This window comes from Nannobrachium achirus (genome assembly GCF_963921795.1).
Source record: "Nannobrachium achirus genome assembly, chromosome: 16".
In the NCBI taxonomy this organism is placed as follows: domain Eukaryota; kingdom Metazoa; phylum Chordata; class Actinopteri; order Myctophiformes; family Myctophidae; genus Nannobrachium; species Nannobrachium achirus.
In genome coordinates this window covers 55,833,720-55,860,453 of record NC_137823.1, presented here as the reverse complement: position 1 = coordinate 55,860,453, position 26,734 = coordinate 55,833,720, and the positions used below count along the sequence as shown (strand labels likewise).

At 42.6% G+C, this 26,734-nt stretch overlaps 1 protein-coding gene across 1 annotated transcript in view; it reads right to left on the bottom strand.

The window, feature by feature from the left end:
• The window catches only part of dlgap2b (discs, large homolog-associated protein 2b), a gene marked incomplete at both ends in the record, with an annotated part of 53,546 nt that overhangs the window by 11,707 nt on the left and 15,105 nt on the right, over positions 1–26,734 (bottom strand). The window contains one exon of the mRNA XM_080744012.1: positions 2,767–2,987. Coding sequence (XP_080600138.1) covers positions 2,767–2,987 — 221 coding nt within the window. The remainder of the gene's footprint in view (positions 1–2,766; positions 2,988–26,734) is intronic.

Below are 26,734 nucleotides of genomic sequence, written 5' to 3'. Positions count from 1 at the left end.
TTTCTGAATTATAAAAGACTACCTGGCGGACAATGTGTTAAGACCTGAGGCAGATTCTACAAATGCCTTCTATATCTGTAGTTCTCAAACATTTTCGTGCCAAAGGTACCCCCAGAAGAGAAGATTTGCGTAAAAATAAAAATAAAATTAATATTCTTCAACATTCTTCAAACACTTTCAGGATTCACAGAGATACTTAATGAACTGGTGGGTGTGGCCACATAAAAACCTAATTTTAAGTCTTTCTGTACACTTTTTTGGGAAAAAATCTTCCTTCTAGTATAATCATAATACCTGATAATCATGTTTTAGGAGAGGGAAAATCATGGCACTTCATCTTTAAGAGTTTTTCTCTGAGGATTTAAACATCTAAAATGACACAGATGCTTTCCCGGGTTTAATGGGTTAAAAAAAAAGAAATACTAACTGAAGGCTGTTTTCTCAGAAACATAAGAACTCTTAATAGAACCTCTCCTTTTTTTCTATGGAAAGTCAGTTGGGGATAAATCCATTGTTTTAAAAGACACACTGACGTTATTGTTTCCGTTAGTGTTGCTATTGTACAGTATATTCAGACTGTCTGCTTGCACAGAGATAAGGCCGCATTTATACTGTATCACATTGACCTGCTCACAAATGCTTACAAGAGACTCATTTTGTGACACAAAACCTCTGGTGTGAGAACTATTTAAATGTTCTCAGAAAGTGTTAAAGGTAAGAGGATTAGGTTTAAAAACAAGTTACTTGAGATGATGCCATTATACAGAAAGGAATCAAAAATATTCTCATAGATAAAAGCATCTCTTATATTATGCTGTGCATCCTCGATGTTAGTCACCAGCATAAATGATGTCTGCTTCTTCATCCAAGTACAGGTAGTTGGAATCGTTCATACTGTAGTTAAACAGATTAGCTATCAGACCTGAACTAGCTTCCAGGTTGGCTCATGGTCTTGTAAAGCAGTTTACAGTTATAGTTTAGTTTACAGTTTAGGCATTTAGCAGACGCTTTTAATCCAAAGCGACTTACAATAAGCAGATAACATCACAATAATAAACAAGATAATATGTCAGTACATCATCAACAATATAACAAATGCAAATGGATATCTATCTAGAAAAAACACAATATAATCAAAGTTCTAAAAACCTAAAAAAAACAAAAACAAAACAAATGCTAACTAGCTTCATGTGTGGTCATTGATTTTTTCTGTAGTGCTAAGGGTTTAGGTGGAGTCTGAAAAGGTGAGTCTTCAGTCCACGGCGAAAGCTAGCGAGTGAGTCCGTTGTTCTAAGTGCGACAGGGAGTTTATTCCACAACTTGGTGGCCAGGAGGGCAAACTGTCTCGGACGAGTGGATTTTTGCCCTGGAGCCGCCTATGGAACACATAGGCGGCTCCACAGGGGGGCATTGGGGGGAATGCCCACCCAGATTAGACTTTGTGACCCCCCCAGTCCAGATTGGCCAGTAGTACCCTACACCATTATTTGAAGATGTTTTACAGGTGTTAATTATACAGTATATGTTCTTTTTTATGTTCATTGTGATTATTATAAATATACATTTTCAAATTAATGAATAGTTTGGTGAAAATGCAATAATAAAAGGTAGCCTACACTGGCACTGCACCGAGTTGGTTTTGTTTTGATGTATATTCTTGTGTTGTTGTCCATGCAGCAAATGGAATTCAAATCTTTTCAATGAGAAAACTTGTAATGGACATTACTGTTTGGCTCAAAACGCTGCAAAAAACGGCTTGCTATATATACAGGTGTGTTGAATAATAAAAAGCCCCCTTTGGAAAATTGAAAGCCCCCCTGCTGATTGCTGATTATTCCCTGGAGCCGCCATGGCAGAACAGCTATTTGACTCTTCAGAATGGCCATTCTGGGTCACAGCAAATGATGAGTTTGTGAAAGATGGCAAGTTTTGACAGTGGCATAATGTTGTTGAACAACAAGCTGATGAGGAAGGCTGGCACAGTAGTTCTTAATATAACCTTTATGGTCATATGAGCCTCATACACAAATCATACATTTATGTATCATAAATCATATCTAACAAGGTGCACATTACAGCATGATTTAGCCACAGACCCATCACTTCTTGGCAAACCACAAAGCGCCTTGACCGGACCTTTGTGTCAGTAGACATTAGTTAGGCTCCACAAACAAGATTGACCCTCATATGAGACCTTTAAACCGATGTGACATTGCCTTTCACTGACTTTTAACTGACTTTTAACTGACCGTTCGCAACTGGTAAAAAAAACTAACCTAGCCCAACCCTACCCTCCCTTGCCCCTTCTTTGTATATACTTACTGTTTGTTTAGACTTACTGTTTTCTTTTTTTGTTCTCTCTTTTTTTTTTCTTTACATATCTACTGCATAGTACTGTGTTCTATTCGTCTGTCATTCAATGTTATATGAGATACTTTAATGGTTTCCTGTGGAAATAAGCTTAGTCTTTTCATGGATCTCCTTTTAGTAGACCGTGTACCAGTGAACTGTACCATCATGAAACTGTACCTTTTCCTATTTCTAATAAAGTCTTCAATCAATCAATCAATCAAACTCCTGCATGTACTCTGGCAATGTACTGTACATCATCCTAGTAGTCCATGTGCAAGCACAAACCTTTACAGGTGGCTGTTAATTGTCTTGCAGAACATGTCACACCAACAATTCGCTGGTCGTACACCTGTATGAGAGTGAGTGACAATATAAAAGTGATTCTTGATGCACGAGTCGACATGAATGGCCTACCTTTGGGGGTCTATATGGGGTCTCTGCTGCATGGCTGATTTGAGGACAAGGGCATCGGGCCGGACGGCCTTCTGCGGGGAAGTCTTTGGGCTGGGGTCTGAGTCGCCGCTCTCGTCGTCCACCTCTCCCATGGCTTTAACGTAGCTACTGCTACGCATCCGCCGGCACGGGATCTCATCGTCCTTCTCCCCGGGGTACCCACTCCACTCATCCTGAGGCACCTGTGGGGTGGAGAAACTCTGTCAGACCCCACAGTGGTTCTTAAATGTTTTGATTTCCAAGGACCACCATAAATCTGTGTACAAATGAAACCAAATGGACCCGTACGGGATCATTTGGTTCCATTAGTACACTCTCAGAGTTACTAACCCAATTGGGAACCCCCTCAAGGACACTTTTTTAGACCCACTGGTCTAAAAACAGAAGGTTTCCAGTGAGCCAACATGCACAATATCAGCACCCTGACTCTGTTTGACCAGGATGGAACAGAGCCTTAATCAGTATCATTGGTAACACCTGTGAAGGAAGTAAGGCCCAATGTCTTTACAATATGGCTGGTGAGCAAAGAGCTTATTAGGGCCAGAGACCTATTGAAATAAATGAATAAACTTTGCACATGCATCACAGGTGCATTAAGATAACATTCTATGGATCTAAAAAATGGGCAGGGAAAAAATGTATCAGTACATCTGTTAAAGTTCACTATACCGTTTTTAAGTTGAAGGCCCATATTACTTGTTTCACCTACAGTACATGTATAAAAGTCAGTACGATAGGCCTATGTATGTATCATGTCCAGAGTCCAAAGCAACAGAGCCATGACCTAAATCCAACAGGAAGTGAGACATTTTTATTTATTGTGACATTTTAGAGCATGTTATGTAATTTACATGGGTCTTACGTTAATGAACTCCACATATAAGCGGGTAAACAAATCCACCTCAAGGTCAAGGTCAAGGCAAACTTTATTTGTCCACAAGGGAAATTGGGCTTTCACCCCTGCTACAGCCACACACAAAACATCATCAGTGACAATACATAATAGAAATACATAACACAGGGGGGGCACAACATTACACAAGTGCAGTGATTAATCAATACTCTCAGTCAGTGCCGTTTCAGAGTAGCCTGGTTCCAGACTCGCTGAATCGCCCTTTAAAAAATTGTTTTGGCGATTCAGGGAGTCTGGTGTTGCTCTCACTGAAGAGGTTTTCCTCGTTTGGAAATCCGTCCGGCGAATCAGCGTCGTGAATCAGCGTCTTGTGAACAGCGTGGGTGGGGTTTTCCAAGAACTCATGTGTGATTCCATGTAACCCAGCGCCGCCGCCGGACCGGACATTCCCAAACATAAACATTGCGCCGCCCGTCGCGGTAATATGCGACCGTATCGATCTCGCTATGAAACATCAGTAGCAGACATGTTATGTTGTGTTTGATTACTAGTTTGTAGCGCTCCTATTCTGCTTGTTTCTTTGATTAGCAAGCAGCACTAGCAAGCAACAGGCCAGCCACATACAGTAACAACACTACATCATCTGCTTTGCTACTGTTGTGTTGGTCAGACGGTGAACCAATCGCAGAAGACTGCCTCTTTGGCAACGCCCATCCCAGAAATTGCCTTGGATGAAAGAAAGTTCAGACTGAATAATGGAGTGAAACGAAATGCAATTCAGGCTGACTGAGTGTCAGTCAGGCTAGTTTCAGAGCCTCATTCAATAATTTAGTGGACACAGGTACAAATGATTTTTTAAACTTGATGTACTTGATGTACCACTTAGGTTCACTGTACCTTCTCCCAGCACGTAGAAGTACAAACTTTCCATGTAACACATGGGTAGCCTCACCAACTATTTTCTGAGCCTGCCTTAGTGCCGCCTGCTCATAAATAGACTGCAGAGAGGGGAGTTAGTTGTCTTACCCCTATAATCTTCCCTGCAGTCTGAACCAATCTCAACAATTTGGAGAGAGAGATTACCGAACCAAACTGTAATGTTAAACAGTAAACAGGCTCTCCAAGACTGGCCGGTAGAACCTCAAACTTGATCAGCAAGCATAAAAGACCATAATGATAATAATGATTTTTTTTTGTCAAATGGCATTGCCGTGGCGAAGAGTCAAACATCTGTTTCACCACAAAATAGGACGTTTTTTTTGTTGTTGTTTACTTCTGCTTTTACCCCCCTTTTCGCCCCAGTTTAGTTATGCTATGTATTCCTCCTTACACACGTCTGAATGTTGTCACTGTTGTTCTATCCTTCTGACTCACCTGCCAGTGAGGAGCCCCCACCGGTGCCATGGCATTGGTCCGAAGGTTCATTAGTCCGAATTTGTTAAGAATACTATGCCTAACTCTAACTCTAACCTTAACCTTAACCTCAGTAACCCTAACTAAATTCGGACTAATGAACCTTCAGACTAATGAACCTTCGGAATATGGGCAGTCCCCGCCCCCACCGGGAGGACGTAGAGCCATCCCTTCGTATTAATTAACTCAAAATGTCTTTCAAAACTTTAGAGAAAACATCAGATCTAAGCTCACAATGCGTTGCATCGTGACATGAAGTCATGGGGATAAGATTGGCTAGTTTTAGCATTTGTTTGTTCTGTGACAAAGTATAGGGCTTAAATGGTTAACAGATACTGTGTGTGTGTGTGTGTGTGTGTGTGTGTGTGTGTGTGTGTGTGTGTGTGTGTGTGTGTGTGTGTGTGTGTGTGTGTTGAACTATGGATATGCAATTAAGAAAGAAAATATCAGCCTTTCACAGCACAATAGCAATAACAGCTGTGATTTGCAAGTACAATATCCAAGACAGATTTATTTGTGTAGCATATTTCATATGCAAAGGGAATTGAAAATGCTTTGAATGAGGAATAATAAGGCATTTAAAAAGGCATAAAGGGGCATTTTAACGAGTCAGTCTCGGATCCTGCAAGTACAATAGGGGTTAATTAACTAGAATAACTACAGTGCAAGAATTGAGGTCAGCTAGAAGTGCTTTCCCCCAAACAAAGCTGGTTCAATCCCAGGTTGTAGTTTAGCCAATGGTTCACATGGATTACACTGTAAAGAGTTTTATATGTTTATATCTTTGTATTCTTGTCTTGTGGAACATGTCCCACCAATGTTTCACTGCAGGGACGTGCAGAGAATGTTAGAGAGGCAGGGGCTGACATTTCTAAAAGGACCTTTTGGTGAAAATATCGAAAATAGCAGACCTCCACGAGACCTCCAACGCATCGCGCTGCGACGCGTTGTGAGCTTGGAGGTCGGCTATTTTCAGTTCTTGATACCACACTGAACTAAGCATAATCAAGTCAATACTGGAGATGTGCCGTGACAGATGTCTACACAGAGAGGGCAATTCTTCCAACATAAGATGCTGCATTCAAGTTCAGGGGAGTTTGGAGAAGGCTATTCTCTTGAATGCTGCCTTCAGGTATGGCATGGAAAGGAGGCATTTGCATTTCTTTCACCATAGTAAAAAACTGCATTCATTGTCTGGAGAGGGCACTTTTTACAGACTGATAAAGGGCAGGGGCTCAAGCCTCCTTATGTGTGCATGTGCCTGTTTCACTGCTTATACCTGTATGAGGGAGTGATAAATAAAACCTTGGATCTACTACCTACTATATGGTCTCTGACGGGTGGGTCGATGATCTGCTACTTTTGATGCTTTTGTGTGACGCTGTAGCATGATCAAGTAGGGCAGTGGTTCTCAAACTTGGGGTCGGGACCCCAAGTGGGGTCCCCAAATTATTTTGTGGGGTCCCCAGATGATTAGCTTAATTTTTTTTTTCTCACTCAATGGTAAACAAACCAACACACAGTATAAGTGTATACAGGGTATGTGCACATTTATAAAGTGACAATTTAAGGACTTTCAAAAACATTTTAATACCAAACTGACCAAATTGTCAAATATTAAGTAAGCAAGAGGCGAACATTGTGAAAATAGCCGATCTACATGCTCACAACGCCTCTGTGAGTATGTAGATCGGCTATTTTCACAATTTTTACCGGTATCTGTGGAACCGAGTCACATTAAATGTCATACCTACAATTCCAAGTGCTTGTAGGTTGGGGGTCCCCAATTCAAATATGTTTATTTTGGGGGTCACGGCCTAAAAAGTTTTGAGAACCCCTGAAGTAGGGCATTCATTTACGATATAACACAAAAAGTTAAAATATGGAGATGGAGGTTTGTGCTGGCAACAACTATATCTCTGATTAGTCTGGCTCCTACAGACACACAAACAGACTGTTTACTCCTCTTGTTTTTAAAGCTAGCTTTCCCTTTCACTTCATGTCACTCAGTAGCTCCCATCTCTGGCCCCGTTCCATTGCCTTTTTTATGTGACTACTCAGCACTGACCAATATAATGATATCAGATTTTCACCAGAATGTCACAAAAATTGTGATGACTCAAATGATGGCAACGGTGCCCATCTAACGACTGCCATGTGCAGTAAACAAAGCCAGAGTTGGGGACATCATATTGCAATAACCAATTAGAGCTGAATGGCAGCTGTGTGCTTTTTCTTTTCTCTCTTCTTCTTAAGCTAATTAAATGAATCTCTGGGCAGAGTACATTTGAACTAGCCTGGCGGGCCAGCCCTCATTCTGAGTTCTCTCATTCCTCCTTCCCACGGTATGAGGTCTGGACTTCAGCAGATAGGCACCGAGTATGAGAAGTTTGATCATTTTCTGATCGGGGCCAATCAGTGACTGCGTTTCAACTGCTGTCCGCACAACAAGTGAAAAGGTTCCCCTGATTGGTTCATGTGTAGATGGTGACGTAGATGCTTTCAAAACAACATGGCTGCCCTCGATGCAACAAGTGTAACAGTTACGCTGAAACAATAAAACAAGCAATAAGTGAAGTTATTTCAGAGTTGGAATCAATTACAACAATTAAAAAGGAAGAGGAGTATGCGCTAGCGGAGTTCATCGGCCGAGAAGACGTGTTTGTTTGCCGTTCTTCCGACTGGCTGAGAGATGTTTTGCTACACTGATTGGTTAAAGTACTCCCGCCCACTTTTCAAGCTGGCTATAGCCCAAAGTCCAGACTTATATTGTGGGGCGGAACGAGTGAGTGAATGCACAGCACAGTATGAGGTTGGCTGGCCGGTCTACATTTGAACAACCGTACTTTCAATCTGGCCTCCCTATGTTGGGCATGCCATTAAAATAGGCAAAAACTGTTCAAAAAGGCTTTAAACATGTTGCAAAATGTCAAAATAGCAGATCTATAAGCTCAGTACATCAGCTATTTTCACCGCACAACAAAGTATTAAAAAAAAACGTAGGGCTTAAGTGCTTAAACAATGTCGCTAAAATCTGCCATGAACATAGGTGTTCATAAATGCTTACTCATGCCATCAGATAGACAGTGTTTGTGGTGTTGGTGCTCTGCCAGTGTCCCGTGCACCAGGCGAGATAAGTCAAGAGCACTGGTGGAAGGAATCACTTAAAATATTCTGCAGCGTCGTCAGACTGGTGGGAATGGGAGAGGAATGCAGATAAGCTTCTAAGAGTTACCTCCACAATGCAGATCAAAGCACAGGCATGCCTGTGACAGTATACTGTATAGAGCCAGGAATCTTTGGAAATACAGCTAGAGCAGGGGTCTTCAACAGGGGGTCCGGGACCCCTAGGGGGTCCTCAGAGTTACTACAGGGGGTCCTCCAAATCTTTGTGTGATAGAAACTTTTTTCTTATTTTTTTATATTAACCACTTGAACCCTACTGTCTTTATTCTGAGAACCTTAGCCAAAAATAGCCGATCTACAAGCTCACAACGCCTCGCGCTGCGAGGCGTTGTGAGCTTGTAGATCTTCTATTTTTTGCTTGTAGATCGGCTATTTTTGGCAAAGAGCTTTGGTGTAGAGGGGGAAAAGAGCAGACTAAGTACAGAGTGAAAGATCAATTTTATTAAGTATTGACGGTACACTGATGATCGATTGTGCTGTCAAACAATGAAACTATATGGAATCTATGAACAGGTTGTGGGGGTCCCTACTTCATCTCTCTCAGCTAAGGGGCCCTTGGCCTGAAAACGTTGAAGACCCCTGAGCTAGAGAAACCACCAGTGGCGGAAAAAATAGTCAAATTTCTGACTTAAGTAAAAGTATCAATACTGCAATGTATTAATACTCTGTTAAGGGACGGTCACACCAGACTTTTATTCTACCTATGAGGGCAGATTCTGCTGATGCATTTCAATGGGGATGGAGCAGTTTTTTTGCAGAAATCCGCAAATGGCAGCAAACCGCTCAATTCACATTGAGATACATTGGCAGAATCCGCCCTCATATGTAGAATAAAAGTGCAGTGTGACCGCCCTTCAAGTAAAAGTAAAAATGAGTACTTGAGTAAATGTACTTTGTTACTTTACACCACTGGAAACCACACACACACACACACACACACACACACACACACACGCACGCACGCACGCACGCACGCGCGCACGCGCACACACACACACACACACACACACACACACACACAGACAGATTATTCATCACATTCACACATCTCAGTGGGACTGAGTTACTAGGGCCCAAGGGACATTAATTATTTTATATACTTTAGCTATTAAAAAATAGCAGATATACAAGCTCACAGCGCGGCACCGAGTGCCACACCACGAGCTTGTAGATCTGCTATTTTTGAAAAGTTGTGAAAAAAAATTGTGCAAATCTTTTGTAACTTAACATTTGTAACTCCATATTTGCTTCTGGGGGTAACCCTGGAACTAAATATTTTTGAGATGGGGGTCCGTGGCCAAATACATATCATTTTGGGGGTCCTTCACGTGAAAATGTTTGAGCACCACTGACATAGGTTTTTCAAAAAAAAAAGTAGAAGGATTTGAAACATTCAAAGATTTTCAAGATTCTTCAAAAATAGCAGATCTACAAGCTCGCAGCGCGGCACTCGGTGCCGCGCTGTGAGCTTGTATATCTGCTATTTTTCAATAGTTAAAGCACAGGGGCCCCACAGTGAATCCTTGTACCCAAGGGCCCAGCATTTGGTGCGACACCCCCAGATGAAAGGCACAGAGTTAATGAAACTGGCATCAAACTCCCACACTAAATTATGAATGAGGGACTGACTGACAAAGAAGCCCTGAAATATTTGTAAAGAATGTGATTAACTATGCAATATCGAATACAATGTTGGAGGCACATGGCGGGAGGTGCGTAGGTTGTAGCCATAGCAACTGGAGACGAACATCAGATATGATGACACGCATCAGAAAAGCCCTTATAATATTGTATGAAGAGCCATTATTATATACTGTATATACAGTACAGTAGCAGTGCTAAACCTAATAATAACAACAGTGATTAAGGGATTGTGTACCAATTACGCGGTGCTGTGTAAACTGTTCCAAAGATAATAAAAAAAAGCTTCTCGTGTAGCAAAGGACTGTTGTACAACCAAGCATAAGCCATTTAGACCGGGTAAGTATTATTATTGCATATTCTTATTTTATGCTTTAACTATTGAAACATAGCAGATATACAAGCTCACAGCACGGCACTGAGTGCTATGTTTCTATGTCAGTGGTTCTCAAACTTTTTCATGTGAAGGACCCCCAAATGATATGTATTTGGCCACGGACCCCCATCTCAAAAATATTTAGTTCAAACGTTCGCTTTAAAAATACATTCAAAGATTTGCACAAATTGTCATGATATTTCTAAAATAGCAGATATACAAGCTCACAGCGTGGCATAGTTAAAGCATTAAATAATTCTAGGCATAAATAGATTAATTAGGTTCCGCAATGATAAAAACAAGGTAGAGCACATGGAGTTTGAAGCCTGCCCGGTAAGGGAATTACTTTTAATATCCTTGATGATTAAACTCAACCCAGCTTAATTATATTTTAGCTTAAAAATCTTCACTTAAATGAGGATAATAATTGTGACAAGTCAAATTAGCCACAGGGTGTAAATCAATGCCACTGGCAGACACGGCGTGGCTTACTTTTCCTGGAGACAGTGATTTAGGGCAGCATGCAGCTGTTACATACAGCACTAACATTGTGCACTAACACATGTGTTTGGGCCCTACGGTGCAGTATTGATCAGGCATGCAGTACAGTACAGTAAGTAGAACATTGTGTCAGTGTAGCTGTACCAGCAGTCCCAGTGGACAGTCACCAGAAAGTAACCAAGTACATTTACATTTACTGAGTAGGTTGGTGCCTTGCATGGTTTCCTCTGCCATCGGTGTATGAATGTGTGTGTGTGAATGGGTGAATGTAATGCACAATCTATGTAAAGCGCCTTGGATAAAAGCGCTATATAAATGCACCATTTACCATTTACTTAATGTACTCAAGTACCATTTTTGGGGCACGGTATTTGTATTTTCTGATTTCCAATACTTTCACTTTTACTCATCTCGGACCCAAATATTGAACTTTTACTCCACAACATTTATTTTAAAACTATAGTTACTAGTTATTTTGCATATATAAATTATTTTATTATAAAACATACATGAACCACTTTAGCCCCATTTTATACCTTGGCTACCGGTATTTGAAAATAGCTGATCTACAAGCTCACAACGCATCACATCGTGTTGTGAGCTTGTAGATTGCTATTTTTCAAACATTTCATACTTTTACTTTTGGTACTTTAAGTACATTTTGATGCCAACACTTTCATAGCTTTACTTTAAGTACATTTTGAAATTCCGGACTTTTACTTGTAAGGGTGCCCTCACACCAAAATACCTATGAGAGTGGAATCCGCGTTCCGCCAATGCATTTCAATGAGAGTGGAGCGTTTTTTGCAGAAATCCTCTACTGGCATGAAACCGCTTCACTCTCATTGAAATGCATTGGCGGAACGTGGATTCCACTCTCATAGGAATTTTGGTGTCAGGGCACCCTAACAGAGTATTTCTATATTGCAGACAGTATTGATACTTTTACCTAAGACTAAGTAAACTATATGAGTACTTTTTCCCCCACTGACATTCAGCTCCAGCTCTCAGAACAACAACAGCCCCAGGCTTAGGGCTCTCCCTCACACTGCCAGTTACATCTCTTCAACCAACCACAGGGCTCTCCTGGGTTATTCATCCTCCACAGTCCCACGGTCAGGGGCTTCGCACCAAATTCTGGGCCCTGGGTACAAGGATTCACTCACATTTTGTGCTTTAACCATTGAAAAATAGCAGATATACAAGCTGAAGTCGAAATGAATATTTCAAATCCTCATAAGGTTTTTTGAAAAATCTGTTTCTATGTCAGTGGTGCTCAAATCTTTTCATATGAAGGACCCCCAAAATGATATGTATTTGTCTCAAAATATCTAGTTCCAGACACCCTAGAAGCAAAATTTGAGTTACAAATGTTCGCTTGACAAATACATATATTCAAAGTTTTGCGCACATTTTCACACCTTTTTCAAAAATAGCAGAGGCAAGCTCACAGCGCAGCACTCGAATAGCTAAAGTATTTTAAGGCCCCTCCATCTTGGGCTTAGTAACTCAGTCCCACTCCCCCCCCCCCCCCCCCCCCCCCTCCTTGTGACGCCCCTGCCCACGGTTCCTATCACACAGAGCACCCTGCGGTCGCTAGCCATTTTTTTCCCTTCTGTGCCTGGAGGTAACACTCCTCTTCTACCTCTCCTGCTCTCACTATCTACAGACTACATCCGGTTCTGTGAGGAGAGCACTGCATTGTACCCACAAAAAAAGGTATGATGCTTTCCCCAACATCAAGCCCCGGCCCCTGGGATCAATGGGGGGGTGGGGGCAGTAAAGCCCTGTTGAAGGGGAACATGAGGGCTTTCACGGCAGGGGACACTGAGGAGGCCTAAAGCTGTTCACAATGAGCTGAAGAAAGAGGTAAAGGCGGCCATAGCTACAAGGACGGAGAGAAAGCTACAGAGCAGGCCAACTACTCCAGAGAGGTGGGGGGACCCTGGAATTTGCATACGAGCTGAACCTGTTTTTTTACAGGTATAGCCCACACATTTTACTAGCCTAAGGGGGTCTTTATACCAGGACGATTGGAAACGCTGCCGGTCTCGTTTTGGGTTTATTACCCAAAACACGTCGCGTTTACACCTGGTTGTTGGTTCGTTTTTCTGTGTTTATACGACAAGTTGAGAACGCATGAATTCAAGCAAAATGTGTCATGTTCCCAGCCTACATAGGCCTATACTGTGTATTTACCCTTCAACTATAAAATATATATTGTTTTTAATGAGACATGCTTTGTAATTAGGCTATGTTCCCAAATCCATATTATTATCTTCTGTTCGCATATTCAATGAGTCCCGCAAAAGGAGGTTTTTAGCGAGGTGAAGTGAAACACCAACAAAAGTCACCTGGAAGATGAAGTTCGGAACATTTATAGCCTATGGAGCATATTTCTGGACATTATCTACGGGGATGGGCTATATAAAGTGAGTTCTGTCTTCTATCTGCAACACAGAAGTAGACCTATAACGCAACATGCTGCGAGGCAGCGAACGCAGTAGCCTACAGAGGCACATATGGGTATGGTAGTCTACCATACCTTGATTACAAGGGGAAATAATAAAATGTACTTCTTAAAATAAATTCATCATGCCTGTTGCTAAGTATTGGCAACATGACTGGTGTATTGCATGCATGCCTTCACACGTGCAAGACAACAGCCATGTTGCCATACCTTTGCATTTGCAGAACTGACGCTGCTGGCGGCCAGCAGCGCCGGAGGAGGAGGAGGAATTTCTTTCTTTTTTTTTGTGACATTATGAGCGAGTGGCCTATTCGTGGACTCTGACTGGACAGTAAAAGTTAGGAGCGATAAGAGGACGTTTTTTTTGTGATATGAGCAGTTTCTTTTATCTGTCTGTCTGTCTGTCAGCATATTCATTACTCGTGTGAGTAGCCTAATTGCAAAGCATCTGGATAAGTCACAATAATTACCTTGAGTGCGCTGCATCTGTGACGTGATGTAGTCCACATTTTGAAGAATTAATCCAGTTTTTAGGTAAAAACAAGGGGAATGCATTATTGCCTGGAATACCATAAATGTTACATGATAAAGTGTACAGTTTACAGCTCCTCGCTGTCAATCAGAACAGCGCACGGCTGCACTGCAAGTGGATGGATCGGCACATGAAGGCAGAGAGGGACGCACAACTATGGGCTTTAATAATCATTAAATGGTCGGTCTCTTGGAAACTCGGAAATAAATGGATTTAATAATTAGTTGGCTGAGAATGGAATACTGGTTTAAAGTAACTTTGATGAGAGGAGAGCTGTTGGTAGCCTAGTGGGCTTGCGACTCCTGTCAAACGAGCTGTATAGTAGCCAGCTGCGCTAAATACTAAATTGATCGGACCTACATAATCTTTACGTCTTTTGCTGGCAGTTGTAATTGATTGGTTTGGAGAAGGATTCCAATTGTAGGCTATAAACATTTTTAAAAGGCTTTCATATAGGCTAGCCTACTCCTGATATTTTCCAAATGAGGTTTGGGCTAATAGATCACTATGTGTTCAGTTTTGGCTATTTTCTGGGTTTTAATTAGGCCTACAACAACACAAATAATAATAATACATTTTCGGTTAGTATGACAGACTGACACTGTATGCAGCAGGGGAGGGGGAGCAGGGGGCTATGACATCATCGCACTCTCCCTCGCCGCCGATTTCCTATATTACACCGGTGCGAAACCAATGCGAAACCGCAGAAATGCACTTTCAGAGCCGAATTCCGAAAAGTATCGGTTAGGGTCATGAAACCGCGTCTCCGTGTGTCAAAATGGCCGAATCAATAGTAAAAACTATCGTCTACAAAAAAATCGACCTCATGTAATGACCCCCTAAGATGGCTCAACGTGGAAGACAGGGTTAAACAACTAAAAATGGGATTGACTTTCAAAATAGTCAATGCAAATCTGCCCTCAATCCACTCAGTGCCAGCATATCTCCAAAAAGTTAGCGACTCCCACAGCCACAACACCAGAGGGAGTGCACACAATGATCTGATAACACAAACCCATAAGACAAATATGGGCAAAACCATGAGTTGAATACCTAGGACTTGCGACGTAAAATATTACCGTAAAAATACTTATTTGCGATGTTCCTTTTAGGCAGGGTGTTTAACTGTACTTGTACTGTACTACATTCTTTAATGTATTGATAGTGGATTTCTATTTTGTGGTTCCACAGATAGAAATCGCATTAATTCATCCCACTGAGATTTCTGAAAATATTTATGTTAATTATTTTAAGCCTGGAGGCAAGCCATATTATATTGGTTAAATATTCAAATATCTTTTGACACAGAATCAAATGTTTTATGGTCATGATCCACCTGTACAATTCGCACAGGGTGACTGTTGAGAAACTGAAAGGACAGTTGACAGACCGTATTCATTCTCATATTCACTGTTACTAGACGGTACACCAGTGGATCTCAAACGCTTTCATGTCAAGGATCACCTTGACGCACATGTACTGTACATGTATTTGGCTGTAGACCTAGCCTTGCATAGCCAGACAATATCACTGCTTGGGCAATTCTTCTTTGCAATGGAAGATTCGTCTGGCTATGCGAGGCTACTGTAGACCCCCCATCTCAAAATATATTGTGCCAGGGAACTCCAGAACAAAGAAATGTTTGAAACAATTTTCTAAAATACGTGCTTATAGCGCAGCACAAAGTGTCAAGCTATGAACTTGTATACGCATCGATTTTTGAATAGCCAAAATATAACATAATGGTTAAATAATGGATTAAATTATCTAATCTATCTATTAACTATTAACTAATTTAGCTGGGAACCCCGGACGCCACTTCGAGAACTAATGCTGCACACATATCCATTCTTACTTTATACAGTATATTCATTCTTACTGTATATTCATTCATATACTCACATCTGACCATGCATACTGTACTGTATATATCCACCCATATACTCATTGTTGACAGACTCTTTCATATAGGCTACTGTAGATGTATACTGGTATAGTGATAGGTGTACATTCATTTATATTTGCACTGTACATTTGTATTTATTGATATACTGTACATATTCACTTCATGCTCATAAGCCATCACTTTCCTTCACTACTATATAAGGCTTTCTAGGAAACTTTGGTTTCTACTGGAATGTGTCCAGCTAATGGCCAGTATCTGGACACATACCAGCCCTTTTAGAGGGCTGCAAAGTGGCCCAAGGGATCACTGCACTATATCTAGTGATAGCTGGACAAAGAGGCTGTACTAATGCTGACAATAACACACCCACACACCCACACACACACACACACACACACACACACACACACACACACACACACACACACACACACACACACACACACACACACACACAATATATATTTACATCACTTGGGGGGACATTACATAGACTTCCATTCATTTTTTGCAAGTCCTGTGGCCTTACCCTAACCTCTATCCCTAAACCTAACCCTAACCCTGACCCTAATTTGACCATCGTGCCATGCACAGTCTCAGGACATAAACTACAAAGATGACCTGTATGATTTTATGAACCAGGGGAACCAACCCATTCTAAAATTGCAACATTCTTTCTTTTAAAAACAAGATGGCGAAAGCACTATTCTCTATACTGCATCTTAGGCATTGACTTGGCCTAGGACAATATATTGAAGTCTTCACTCCCTAACCTAAACCTAACCGTTGTGGGGACCTACTATTTTGTCCCCACACTGTCAGAGGTCCCCTGCAGGTGACTGTGTGAACTGTGAACATGCGTTTAGTCCCCATAAGTATAGCTAGACAAACTCACACACTATACACACACGAGGACTGTGTGTTGGAAGAAGCCATCTAGGGTGCATGCATGGGATAGGCATCGAAGACGGAGACATCGCTGAATTTGCGGAAGTCGTTACAGAACACTAGTGAGCAGTCGGGTTTCGGCACAATCAATATTTGACTGGACCAGGGGATGTACAGTAGGACTCCACGATGACCCCCAGTTGCAGCATCTTTTTGACCTCCTCTCCGATGGGCTTCCCTTCGGTAGGGGCTCACCACCTTTCCTGGCGTGGTTCGGATCTCATACTGGATGACATGTGTTCGAGGTCGTAGAACCTCCCCCGGTCTCCCCCATTTGGAATCCCCAGGTTGTAGATGCGAAACTGGGCCACCTGCTCCTTCTTCATGTGATCCCGGACGATGGGCCAAACCGTCTTGTCCTCTCCTGTAAGAGGTCAGCCGTGGGGTGAGGGCTGGCTCTCCCACGGCCACATCCAGTAGACCCCGGGGGTTTCGGCCGTACAATAGTTCGAAGGAGGGGAAGCCAGAGGACGCCTGTGCCACCTCCCAGATGGCGAACAGGATGTAGGGCAGCAGCTGGTCCCAATTCCTGCCATCAGTATCTATCAACTTTTTCCAACATTTGTTAGTGTGTGGTTATACTGTACCATGAGTCTGGGGGTGGTACACAGAAGTGCGATTTCTTGAGCAGGGCCACAAGGGTCATCAAGCGAGGTGGGACTTAAGCCCGGATCATACGGTGTAGTCTTTTCGAGTCTTTTTGAGTCATGAAACTACAACGTTACATCATTCCTCGCGGTGGAGAGCTTTCCACCTCGAGTCCCAACACATCTCTCTGTTTTTACTATCAGACAGACAGGCTCTACCCCGTTCACTGATTGGTCAATCAGACTAGTCAGTCATGGTGAATAGGACTCCACCGTGGCGTACTATGATGGCCTGCACTTGTTTTCTGACTTGAGGTGGAAAGCTTTCCACCTCAAATTTGCGGTGGATAGCTCTCCACCGTAGACTCTGAACCGGGCTTAACTTGGGACGCGTACTTTCAAGCATCCAGTGACAACGAGCGAATACAGCAGTCTTAATACACGGGGGCTCCTCCCCACTGGTGGGCCGCAGGGGCTGTGCAGCATGGTACAGTAGGTTCAGTAGTGGAAACACTGAGCCCTGGCAGCCAGGTAGACTGCAGCCCTGGCTGGCTAATATAGCATATTCCAGATGGGGACCAAATGCATTTGGCTCCCCATCCGGAATCAATGAGGGTAAATTTACTATAATCAAATTTTTGTCTTAGGAATGCTATCTATTTTCTTAAGCAATTCCTGCACATCCTTTTGTAAGTCTGTTTGAATTTTTAACAAAGCCGCTCCTGGAGGCGTGCGCGCCTGTGCGTGTTCCACAATCTGTGTTTGGCGTGGGTCAGACTACCCGATTCGCCACCATATGTGGCATCTGACCCAAAACCAGCACAGATTAAAGAGACTCAATCACAGTTTATTAAAGGAAAAAGAAATACTGTAACTATGTTCAGGGAAAACTCAAATTCTTCCCAAGACAGAGGTAAGTACAGTAGATGTAATGGAAAGCATGCAGGCTTCACTAAAGGTTTGGACCTTGCCTACAAATAAAAGAGAATAAAAGACAACATTAGGTTTGTAACTAAACATCACAATACACTGAACGAGTGGAATGTATAGCTTACCGCCGGACGATGTTTCCCCCAGGGAGTCAGTAGTGAGTGAGACAGAGTGAGCACCTTTTTTAGTGGTATTTGATCAGAGCAAACTCAGCACAGCTGTCTTCAGTTTGACTAGCACGCTTAAATTGACTGAGAATGAAGATTGGCACATAGGTAGGTACCGTACCTCCCCTTGACTAGTTGCCCCAGGCAACGGGGCTGTCTGAGGTGCTGAACTCTAGGCTCCTCACTGGCTCCCATTGTGGGAAAACTTGCATGGACACATGCACACACACACGCACGCACAGAGAAAGTGAGGGGACAACATGTTCAGGTTCTGCTCCCAGTATTGCATGGGTGACATATTGTAGGCTCTTTCCCTCCCTATCACCCTGTCCCTCCTTCCCCCTCTCACTCCCCCTCTCCCTCTTCCTTCTCCCTCCCTACCCCTCCCACTGTATATCTCTTTCCCTCTCTTCACTGTTTCACTTTCTTGCGGCAAAGTAGCATGTGGGGAACCTTCCTGAGATTCATTATGTTCAAATGTAGGTCTATTAATTGGCCCTGATTTTAATTAGCACTGTAATTGGCACTGAATTATTTGCCTGTGGTTGTGTTCATGGGTGCCATGTTTTATCTGATTGGTAACAGACGGTAGTCAAAGTCTTAGCAATGGCAAGCCTGGTAAGAAGGCAACATGGTAATTAGCTATAGCTGGCCTGCTTGTGTCGTCTTCCTTCAAAGCCATGTTAGCAAAACTATCAAGCGCATAAATCTGCTGATTTTGCACTCTTCCTCTCTCACCACCTGGGAATTTACAGTCAGAACAGCACCAATGCCCAGGGAATGTAAATTACAGACATTAAAGAAGTCATGAGGGGGCATAGTGGCACAGTCGGTAGCACTGTCACTTCACAGCTAGAAGGTCCTGGGTTCGATTCCCGCCAGGGATGCTATGGGTGCTGTGGCCATGTTCTCTCCTCACTGCCCATACCCAAGGTGGGGTTGGTGAAAGGGCCTGTCTGTGTGGAGTAATTGCATGTTCTCCCCATGTCCCCTAGGGACCCAGACAAAAACAAGCAGTAATCCAGATCTCTATTCTGCCTCCCCCTGGTCAACCAGGGCACCTGATGGAGGGGAAAGGAACATGTTGGAATAATGTGTTCCTTCCACACACTAAGTCCTACCAGGGAAAACCTCCACCTGTCAGGTGATAAGAAGCAGCCTGCTCACTCCTCATGCATTGAAGGAAGCATGAGCTCAGTTCGGGGCTCTCCCATGTTGGCAGAAGGAGAGAAGCTGCTGAAAATACATTTTCATTGTGTGTGGGAATGTATAGACCATAACTTCCCCTTCAGACAAATACTGTTGAACTGTTGTACGAAGGTTGGTTCAATAAATATTTTTTTTCTCACACACCTTGGGCCCCATTTAGACAATTTATGGCACAAGATTTAAAGCACATGGCGCAAGTGCCTTAGGGTGTGTCCAACTCCAATTTAGCTAGTTAGACAGACAGCAGATAATCCTGGCACAAAGTAAGATGCAAGATGCAAAAGCGTCTCTGAGGGTGTGTTCCGGGAGTGTCTTCTTCGATTCCATTTAAGAGTCAGGTGCGCCTGCATTCCATGGTGCATTGCCATTTAAATATCAGATTCAGCAAGTTGGAGAAGTTAACTGTATTCTGCTGAGGAAATGGATCTGCTCATGTGTGAAGTGAAAGCACGACCAGCATTTATAATGTGATATTATAATGTCAGCTCACAGGACAAACATCAAGTACAGTAGAAACCAGAGGTAGACCACCCTCTGTGGCCGTGCTGATGAAATGGGCAGTCAACTCAGAATCACACCTTATGTCCAAGAGGGAGTCCTTGATCAAGACTCTGAACCTGGTCTGGCTCCATCCCTCAGACATGTTTCATTCCCTACACATTTAGCTTTTGACTGCTGGCTGGCCTGCCCTGTAACTGCTTTCCACTCTTTCAAATGTTGATCAATAAAATATAGACCTACAGTACAAGTCTGTCCCCACATGGACATTTGAACCATTTAACCACTTAAACCCTCTGTACTTAAAATGGACATGTATTGCACTGTATCTCTTTGCCCAAAATAGCAGATCTACAAGCTAACAATGTGTCACATTGCACATTCAAAGTCAGAGATGCTACAAGCTCATATTATGACACGTAGCTTGCAGATCTGCTATCTTTGCAAAATACACACCACTGTTATTTGCCTTCCTTTTATCTTTCAAGAGACCATTCTCCTAGCTCTCACATTAAGTTGACAGAATGTTGGTTTTAAGCCTACTGTATATTCTCAAAGCAGTGATTCTCAAACGTTTTAATTCCAAGGACCACAGTTTGAAATGCATTAGGCCACAAACCCCCGTTTGATGGTGTACAATAATGTATACCTGGAAACCCAATCTATACATGCAATGTGTTCATTTAACTATGGGTCCATCAGTGATGTTGCTAGGTTTTCAATGTAATGGGTCCCGGGACCCACAGGTGGCCATTCAAATGGGTCCCAGAATAATTTTATGGGTCCTGTGACAGTGGCAAATAGCTACTATGTATGTATGTAGTTAATAAAGGACAGAAGCATGGATGGATTTACAAGACACATTCTCAATCATCTCATCAATAATGCCAGAACGCACAGCTGTGGAGACTCCACCACATCCAGCTCAGCTAGTGCAGTGAAATGATTGATAGCAGGAAGGATAGTGTTGTATGCATCCTGGGGATGCAGGGATGCTTAGTTTAATGAGTCCTTTATTATAAATATGGGTCAGGGACTCAGGATGCAGGGCTAGTAGCATCAGCTGGTCCATTTACGGGTCCATTTGATTCCAATTGTACATTCTCTGAGTTACAGACCCATAAGGGTAAATTTGATTCATAACTATCCCCCACATTTAATTGGGGAATCCCTGGAATGTCCCCAAGGACACCTGGAGGTCTGTCCCCGGAATCCACTTTGAGAACCAGTGCTGTATAGGGGGGGTAGCTCTTCTTTCCAAGATGCTGGAACCAACCCGTCTGGCACTAACAATCATACTGCACCATGTTCAAAGTCACTTCTGATGTTCATGGATCAGGAACTGAAACTCTTGGCCCTTTCCGCCATACAATACTTTATATAGCCTACTGAGTTGCAGCCACATCACTCTCTGCAGTCTGGGGTCATCAGTATTAATCAACAGGTGAACACAGAGCCGTAGAAGAAGAGAGTCGTGACACGCTTTGATCTCGCCACTCAATGGCATAGTTCCAAACATTGGAACTATGCCATTGAGATAGAATGAGCACTTCCGCATTCCATTCTTACAATGGGAGTCAACGACTCAACGCTATAGTGTTGTCACTCTCATACTAGATCACGCTGGGTGAACATATTAAAGTGGCCACTTAAAAATCATGACACATCGGCTGCATGATTGCCAATAAATATACCGATGTCATCCAAAAAGTGAAATAATGTGGAACGGAGTAAGTTACTCTTTGTTAAAAAGTTAAAGCTGTATATTCCGATGGTAATCATTGCTATAGAGTGTTCAGTAACAAGGGTCTCTCACCGTCTCTCCAGAGCTGTTTAGTAGGCAGAGTGTTTTCTAGTCAGGAGGATACCATCAGGACGGAGAGTGAGTGTTCCGATTGCAATTTTGTCAGCTCGTTGTTTGTTTCATTACTTTCGAATTTCACTTGTTTATCCTCTTGCGATTGGCTAAAACCGGAAAAGGTTATTTTCTGGAGAGACAGGGAGACCTCTGTATAACAAAACAAACACTCTACAGCAATGCTTGCTATCAGAACATAGAGGTATTTAATACCTACAAATCACTTACACTTTAATGCACTTACACTTTAATGCATAGATATTGGAATTGTTACAGATTCCGAAGTTGCAGCTCAACAACTACCGAAAAAACTATAAAAAACTATATTGCTATTGTCACATATCATCACTGTCAGGCAGAAACCTCATTCATACCTCCAAGTTTCAAATTTGTATGTTTTTTCGTAAAGTAGTACAAGGCTGTCGCACAAGACTAGTGAAAACAACAGGTGTACAAGCAGGGGTGTCGCACCAAATTCTGTGCCCTGGGTACAATGGGAACGCATTAATACTTTGTGCTTTAACTATTGAAAAATAGCAGATATGCAAGCTCACAGCGTGGCACAGAGTGCCGCGCTGCGAGCTTATAGATCTGCTATTTTTGAAGAATCGTAAAAATGTGTTCAAGTCTTATGGATATTTCAAATCCTTCTAAGGTTTTTTGAAAAACCTATGTTTTTATGTCAGTGGTGCTCAAACCTTTTCATGTGAAGGACCCCCAAAATGATTTGTATTTGGCCACGGACCCCCATCTCAAAATATTTAGTTCCAGGGACCGCCCAGAAGTGAAATTTTAGTTACAAATGTTCGCTTAAAAAATACATATATTCAAAGATTTGTACACATTTTCACAACTTTTCAAAAATAGCAGATCTAAGTGCCGCGCTTGCAAGCTTGCATATCTGCTATTTTTCAATAATTAAAGCATAACATAATTAAGGCCCCTCCACCTTGGGCCCCTAATAACTCAGTCCCACTTTTCCGCCCCTTGTGACGCCCCTGTGTACAAGCAGATCTACATAACAGTCGCCGTGCGAGGTGTTGTGTGCTTGTAGATCAGCTATTTTTCTCGTTTTTAAAGGTTTCCACGCGACAATGACGATATAGAATGTGACCTATGGACTCATTACTGATGCAAGGCCTGGGCACAGGTTCTGACAGCTTATTCATTACAATTACAATGTGCACGCAAGTCAGCCAGCCAGATGTTGAAACGTGCCCCTTGGACAGAGACGCAGACCATTACCCTAATCTGTCTCCATAACTCCACACTGCACGCACACACACACACACACACGCACGCACGCACGCACGCACGCACGCACGCACGCACGCACGCACGCACGCACGCACGCACGCACGCACGCACGCACGCACAAAACAATATCCATTTGTAACTGAGAATGTACAAAATGTAACCATTCGGCTACATTACTACGTTCCCAGAGTGAAAAGAACACTGAAGGTTTTTACTGTGTGTGTGTGTGTGTGTGTGTGTGCGTGCGTGCGTGCGTGCGTGCGTGCGTGCGTGCGTGCGTGCGTGCGTGCGTGCGTGCGTGTGTGTGTGTGCGTGTCACGCTCTCTAAGCACACAGAGTGGCTGGGGTGTTTGAGCCCACGAGACGTCATTTGTTTCAACGGCTGCTGTAAATCACTGGGGGTGGACAATGACACCAGCTTGACCTTCAGATGTGTTGCAGACAGTGGATACTCAAATGGAGACATCAGGTTGAGAGACAGGGTTTATAATAGAGCTGTAGGTCTCAAAACATTTACATGTACGTACATGTACAAGGACCCCCAAATCTCTATGTATTTGGCTGCGGAGACCCTACAGAGAAGATACAGTATTTGTTGTTTAAAATCATCATGATTATTCAAATATAATAAAGCACGACACACACACAGCGCTGCCTTCAGATCAGAGAATTTGGGAGGACCTGTGGTGGCCTCCAGAGGACCGTTAGAAGGGCCGAACAGGAGTTCAGGGTCGAACTGAAAGACCAGTTCATGGACCCCCCCAAAATATATTGTTCATTTAAACACTTCAGTTTAGAGTTAACCATTTGACACATTTATTAGAAATAACATAACCATTTATGCAATGATATTGCATTGAGTTTGGCAGATGGGCTCTGCTCTGATGATATACAGATTTATCTGTGTAACACAGAATCTGCTATCTCAGACCACCCAGAGCAGAGCATAAGTTACGGATGTACATAAAACATGAACTTCCAATTACATCATAAATTACAGCACATAGAATAACCATAGTACAATCAACATTTCATCATACCACAATCATGGAATAACCATAGTACAATCCACAAGTTATCCTATCACAGAGCATCCATTACAACTGAAGCTAAATGCCACAGGGAGGAGGCCGGGGAGGTGGAGGATTTTTCCAACACACATCACACAACCTGCTTTGACAGCTGAACATGTAGAATGAGCAGTGAGCAGAGGCTGCTTATAAGGACTACACTGAGCAATGAGGGCGTGTGTGAAGTAGCTTGTAGCGAATGAGAATGAAGTAAGAATGAATGTGGGCGTATGAATTAATTAGCTGTTAGCGAATGAAGAGGGGGGGTTCGGGGTATATCTAGACTCTAACTTCCGTGTCCAAATGAACTACACTGCGCTAGATTTGTACCAGGGACCTCCAGGGACCTCCAGAAGATTTTAGGTAAAAATATATTTTCGCTTTAAAAGATATATAGATTCAAAGATTTGCATTTGCTACATCCCGCCTGCCACACGCGAGACATGGCAGTTTGCATAACGGCAAAACAGATCCACCGAAGACGCTGTGCGATTTCACACCGCTCTCTCTCACCTGGAGGTGGGGAACAGTTCCTCTGCAGTGTCCCCGCATCCTCACCTGGAGGTGGGGAACAGTTCTCTGCAGTGCCCCCGCATCCTCACCTGGAGGTGGGGAACAGTTCTTCTGCAGTTCCCCCGCATCCTAAGCTCCTTCCACAACATCCTCCTGATGAGCTGCATGGTATGGGAGATACCTACAACCCTTCAGAGGGTGGTGCATGCGACCAGCACTTTACTGTGTATGAAGTAACAAACAACACAAAAGCACTTAGCACTCGCTGTAATATATGTCATTTTCCAATTTGAGCGTTGGTTGCTCTTACAGTAGTTTGTTATTACTTTGTGACAGTATACTTCATTCAATGGAAGCCCTATCTGAACTGTGCAATTACCATGACTATCCCCCACCGATTCAATTAAACCACTTAAGCCCTATATAGTTTGTTATAGACAGTCTACAAGCTCACAGTGCATTGCATTATGACATATTGCAACCTTGCATATCTGCTATTTTGTGGCATTTTAGAATGCTTTTGGAAAAAAAATAAAAATAAGATTAAGATGAATCTTTGAGCATTTTCACTTATAACCTTGACAAATAATGTACTCGTCCAACTCTGGACGATTGGGAAGAACTTGTGAAACTCATCCGACAGCATTAAATGAGTTAACATCAAAATCTCAATGTTCCCCAGAGCAAGCAGGCAGGCTCTATTAAAGTTAGCCAAAAGTTAAACCAATCTGGGAACTAAATCAAAATCAATATATTTCTTCACAAATGTGTTCATAAAGGTGTCAACTATCACCTCTGAACTTTCTCAATCACAACTCCCTTGGGGAACTTTGTGGGAGCCAATCAAAGTTGGGGGTATCCCGTGGGCCTGGGATTAAAGGGGGAAAAAAATAGAAAATGGCCAATATGAGCGTATGAGGTGTGTAATTAGGGTATTTGGGGGCTGCTGAATCCATTCCAACCATTAGTTATCAGTAAAAATGACTCCTTGGCCATAAAATAGGCCACAACAAACTACCTTTTTGTGTCCACGAGACGTAATATTGTCAATAACAAAAATGGTTGGAGTAGGGTTTGAATTCATGACAACTATTCAAGATCAGGTGGGTAAGCGCACATCATGACACACATGATAACATGATACAATCTGACGAGGAACACTCAAAAGGGTTTAAAGCATAGGGACTAACAGGACACAGGTGAACTCGAATGACATGATTGGCTAAGCCTTAGCCAATTAGGCCTATTTTATGGCCAAGGAGTCATTTAAACTGAAAACAAATGGTTGGAATGGATTCAGCAGCCCAAAAATACCCTAATTACACACCCCATATGCTCATATTGACATTTTTTTCATTTTATCCCCTTTAATCCCAGGCCCAGGTATCCCGATACCACCAACTTTGATTGGTTCCCACAAAGTTCCCCAAGGGAGTTGTGATTGAGAAAGTTCAGAGGTGATAGTTGACACCTTTATGAACACATTTGTGAAGAAAGATATTGATTTTGATTTAGTTCCCAGATTGGTTTAACTTTTGGCTAACTTAACCTAACTAAGGGAAGAACAGGAAAGTTACATAGTACAGCTTTAATTTACCTCCATGGAATCAATAAAGGTATCTATCTATGGGGTGCCTGCTGGCCTAGCAGTCCTAGCGCATAACACATACTGTAGGCTCTGATGTCAGACAGCCCGTTGTGGGTTCAAATCTCTATGCCGACGACCTTTGCTGCGTGTCACTCCCCATCTCCCTCCCCATTTCCTGTCAGTCTACTGTCCTATCAATAAAGGCATAAAAGCCCTAAAACAAATCTTATAAAAAAATAAAAATAAGAATCTCTTTGTAAAACTGCCTATACTATAGCCTACTGTTCTGCATGGTATGAGTGTGGCATAAACACACTTTTATACCATGTACCGTACAAGCCATCTAGAACAGTGTTTCTACTATGTACTGTATGCATGTGTGTCATCATCACACTAGTCAACATGCCCAAAGCTGCCAGTTTTTCA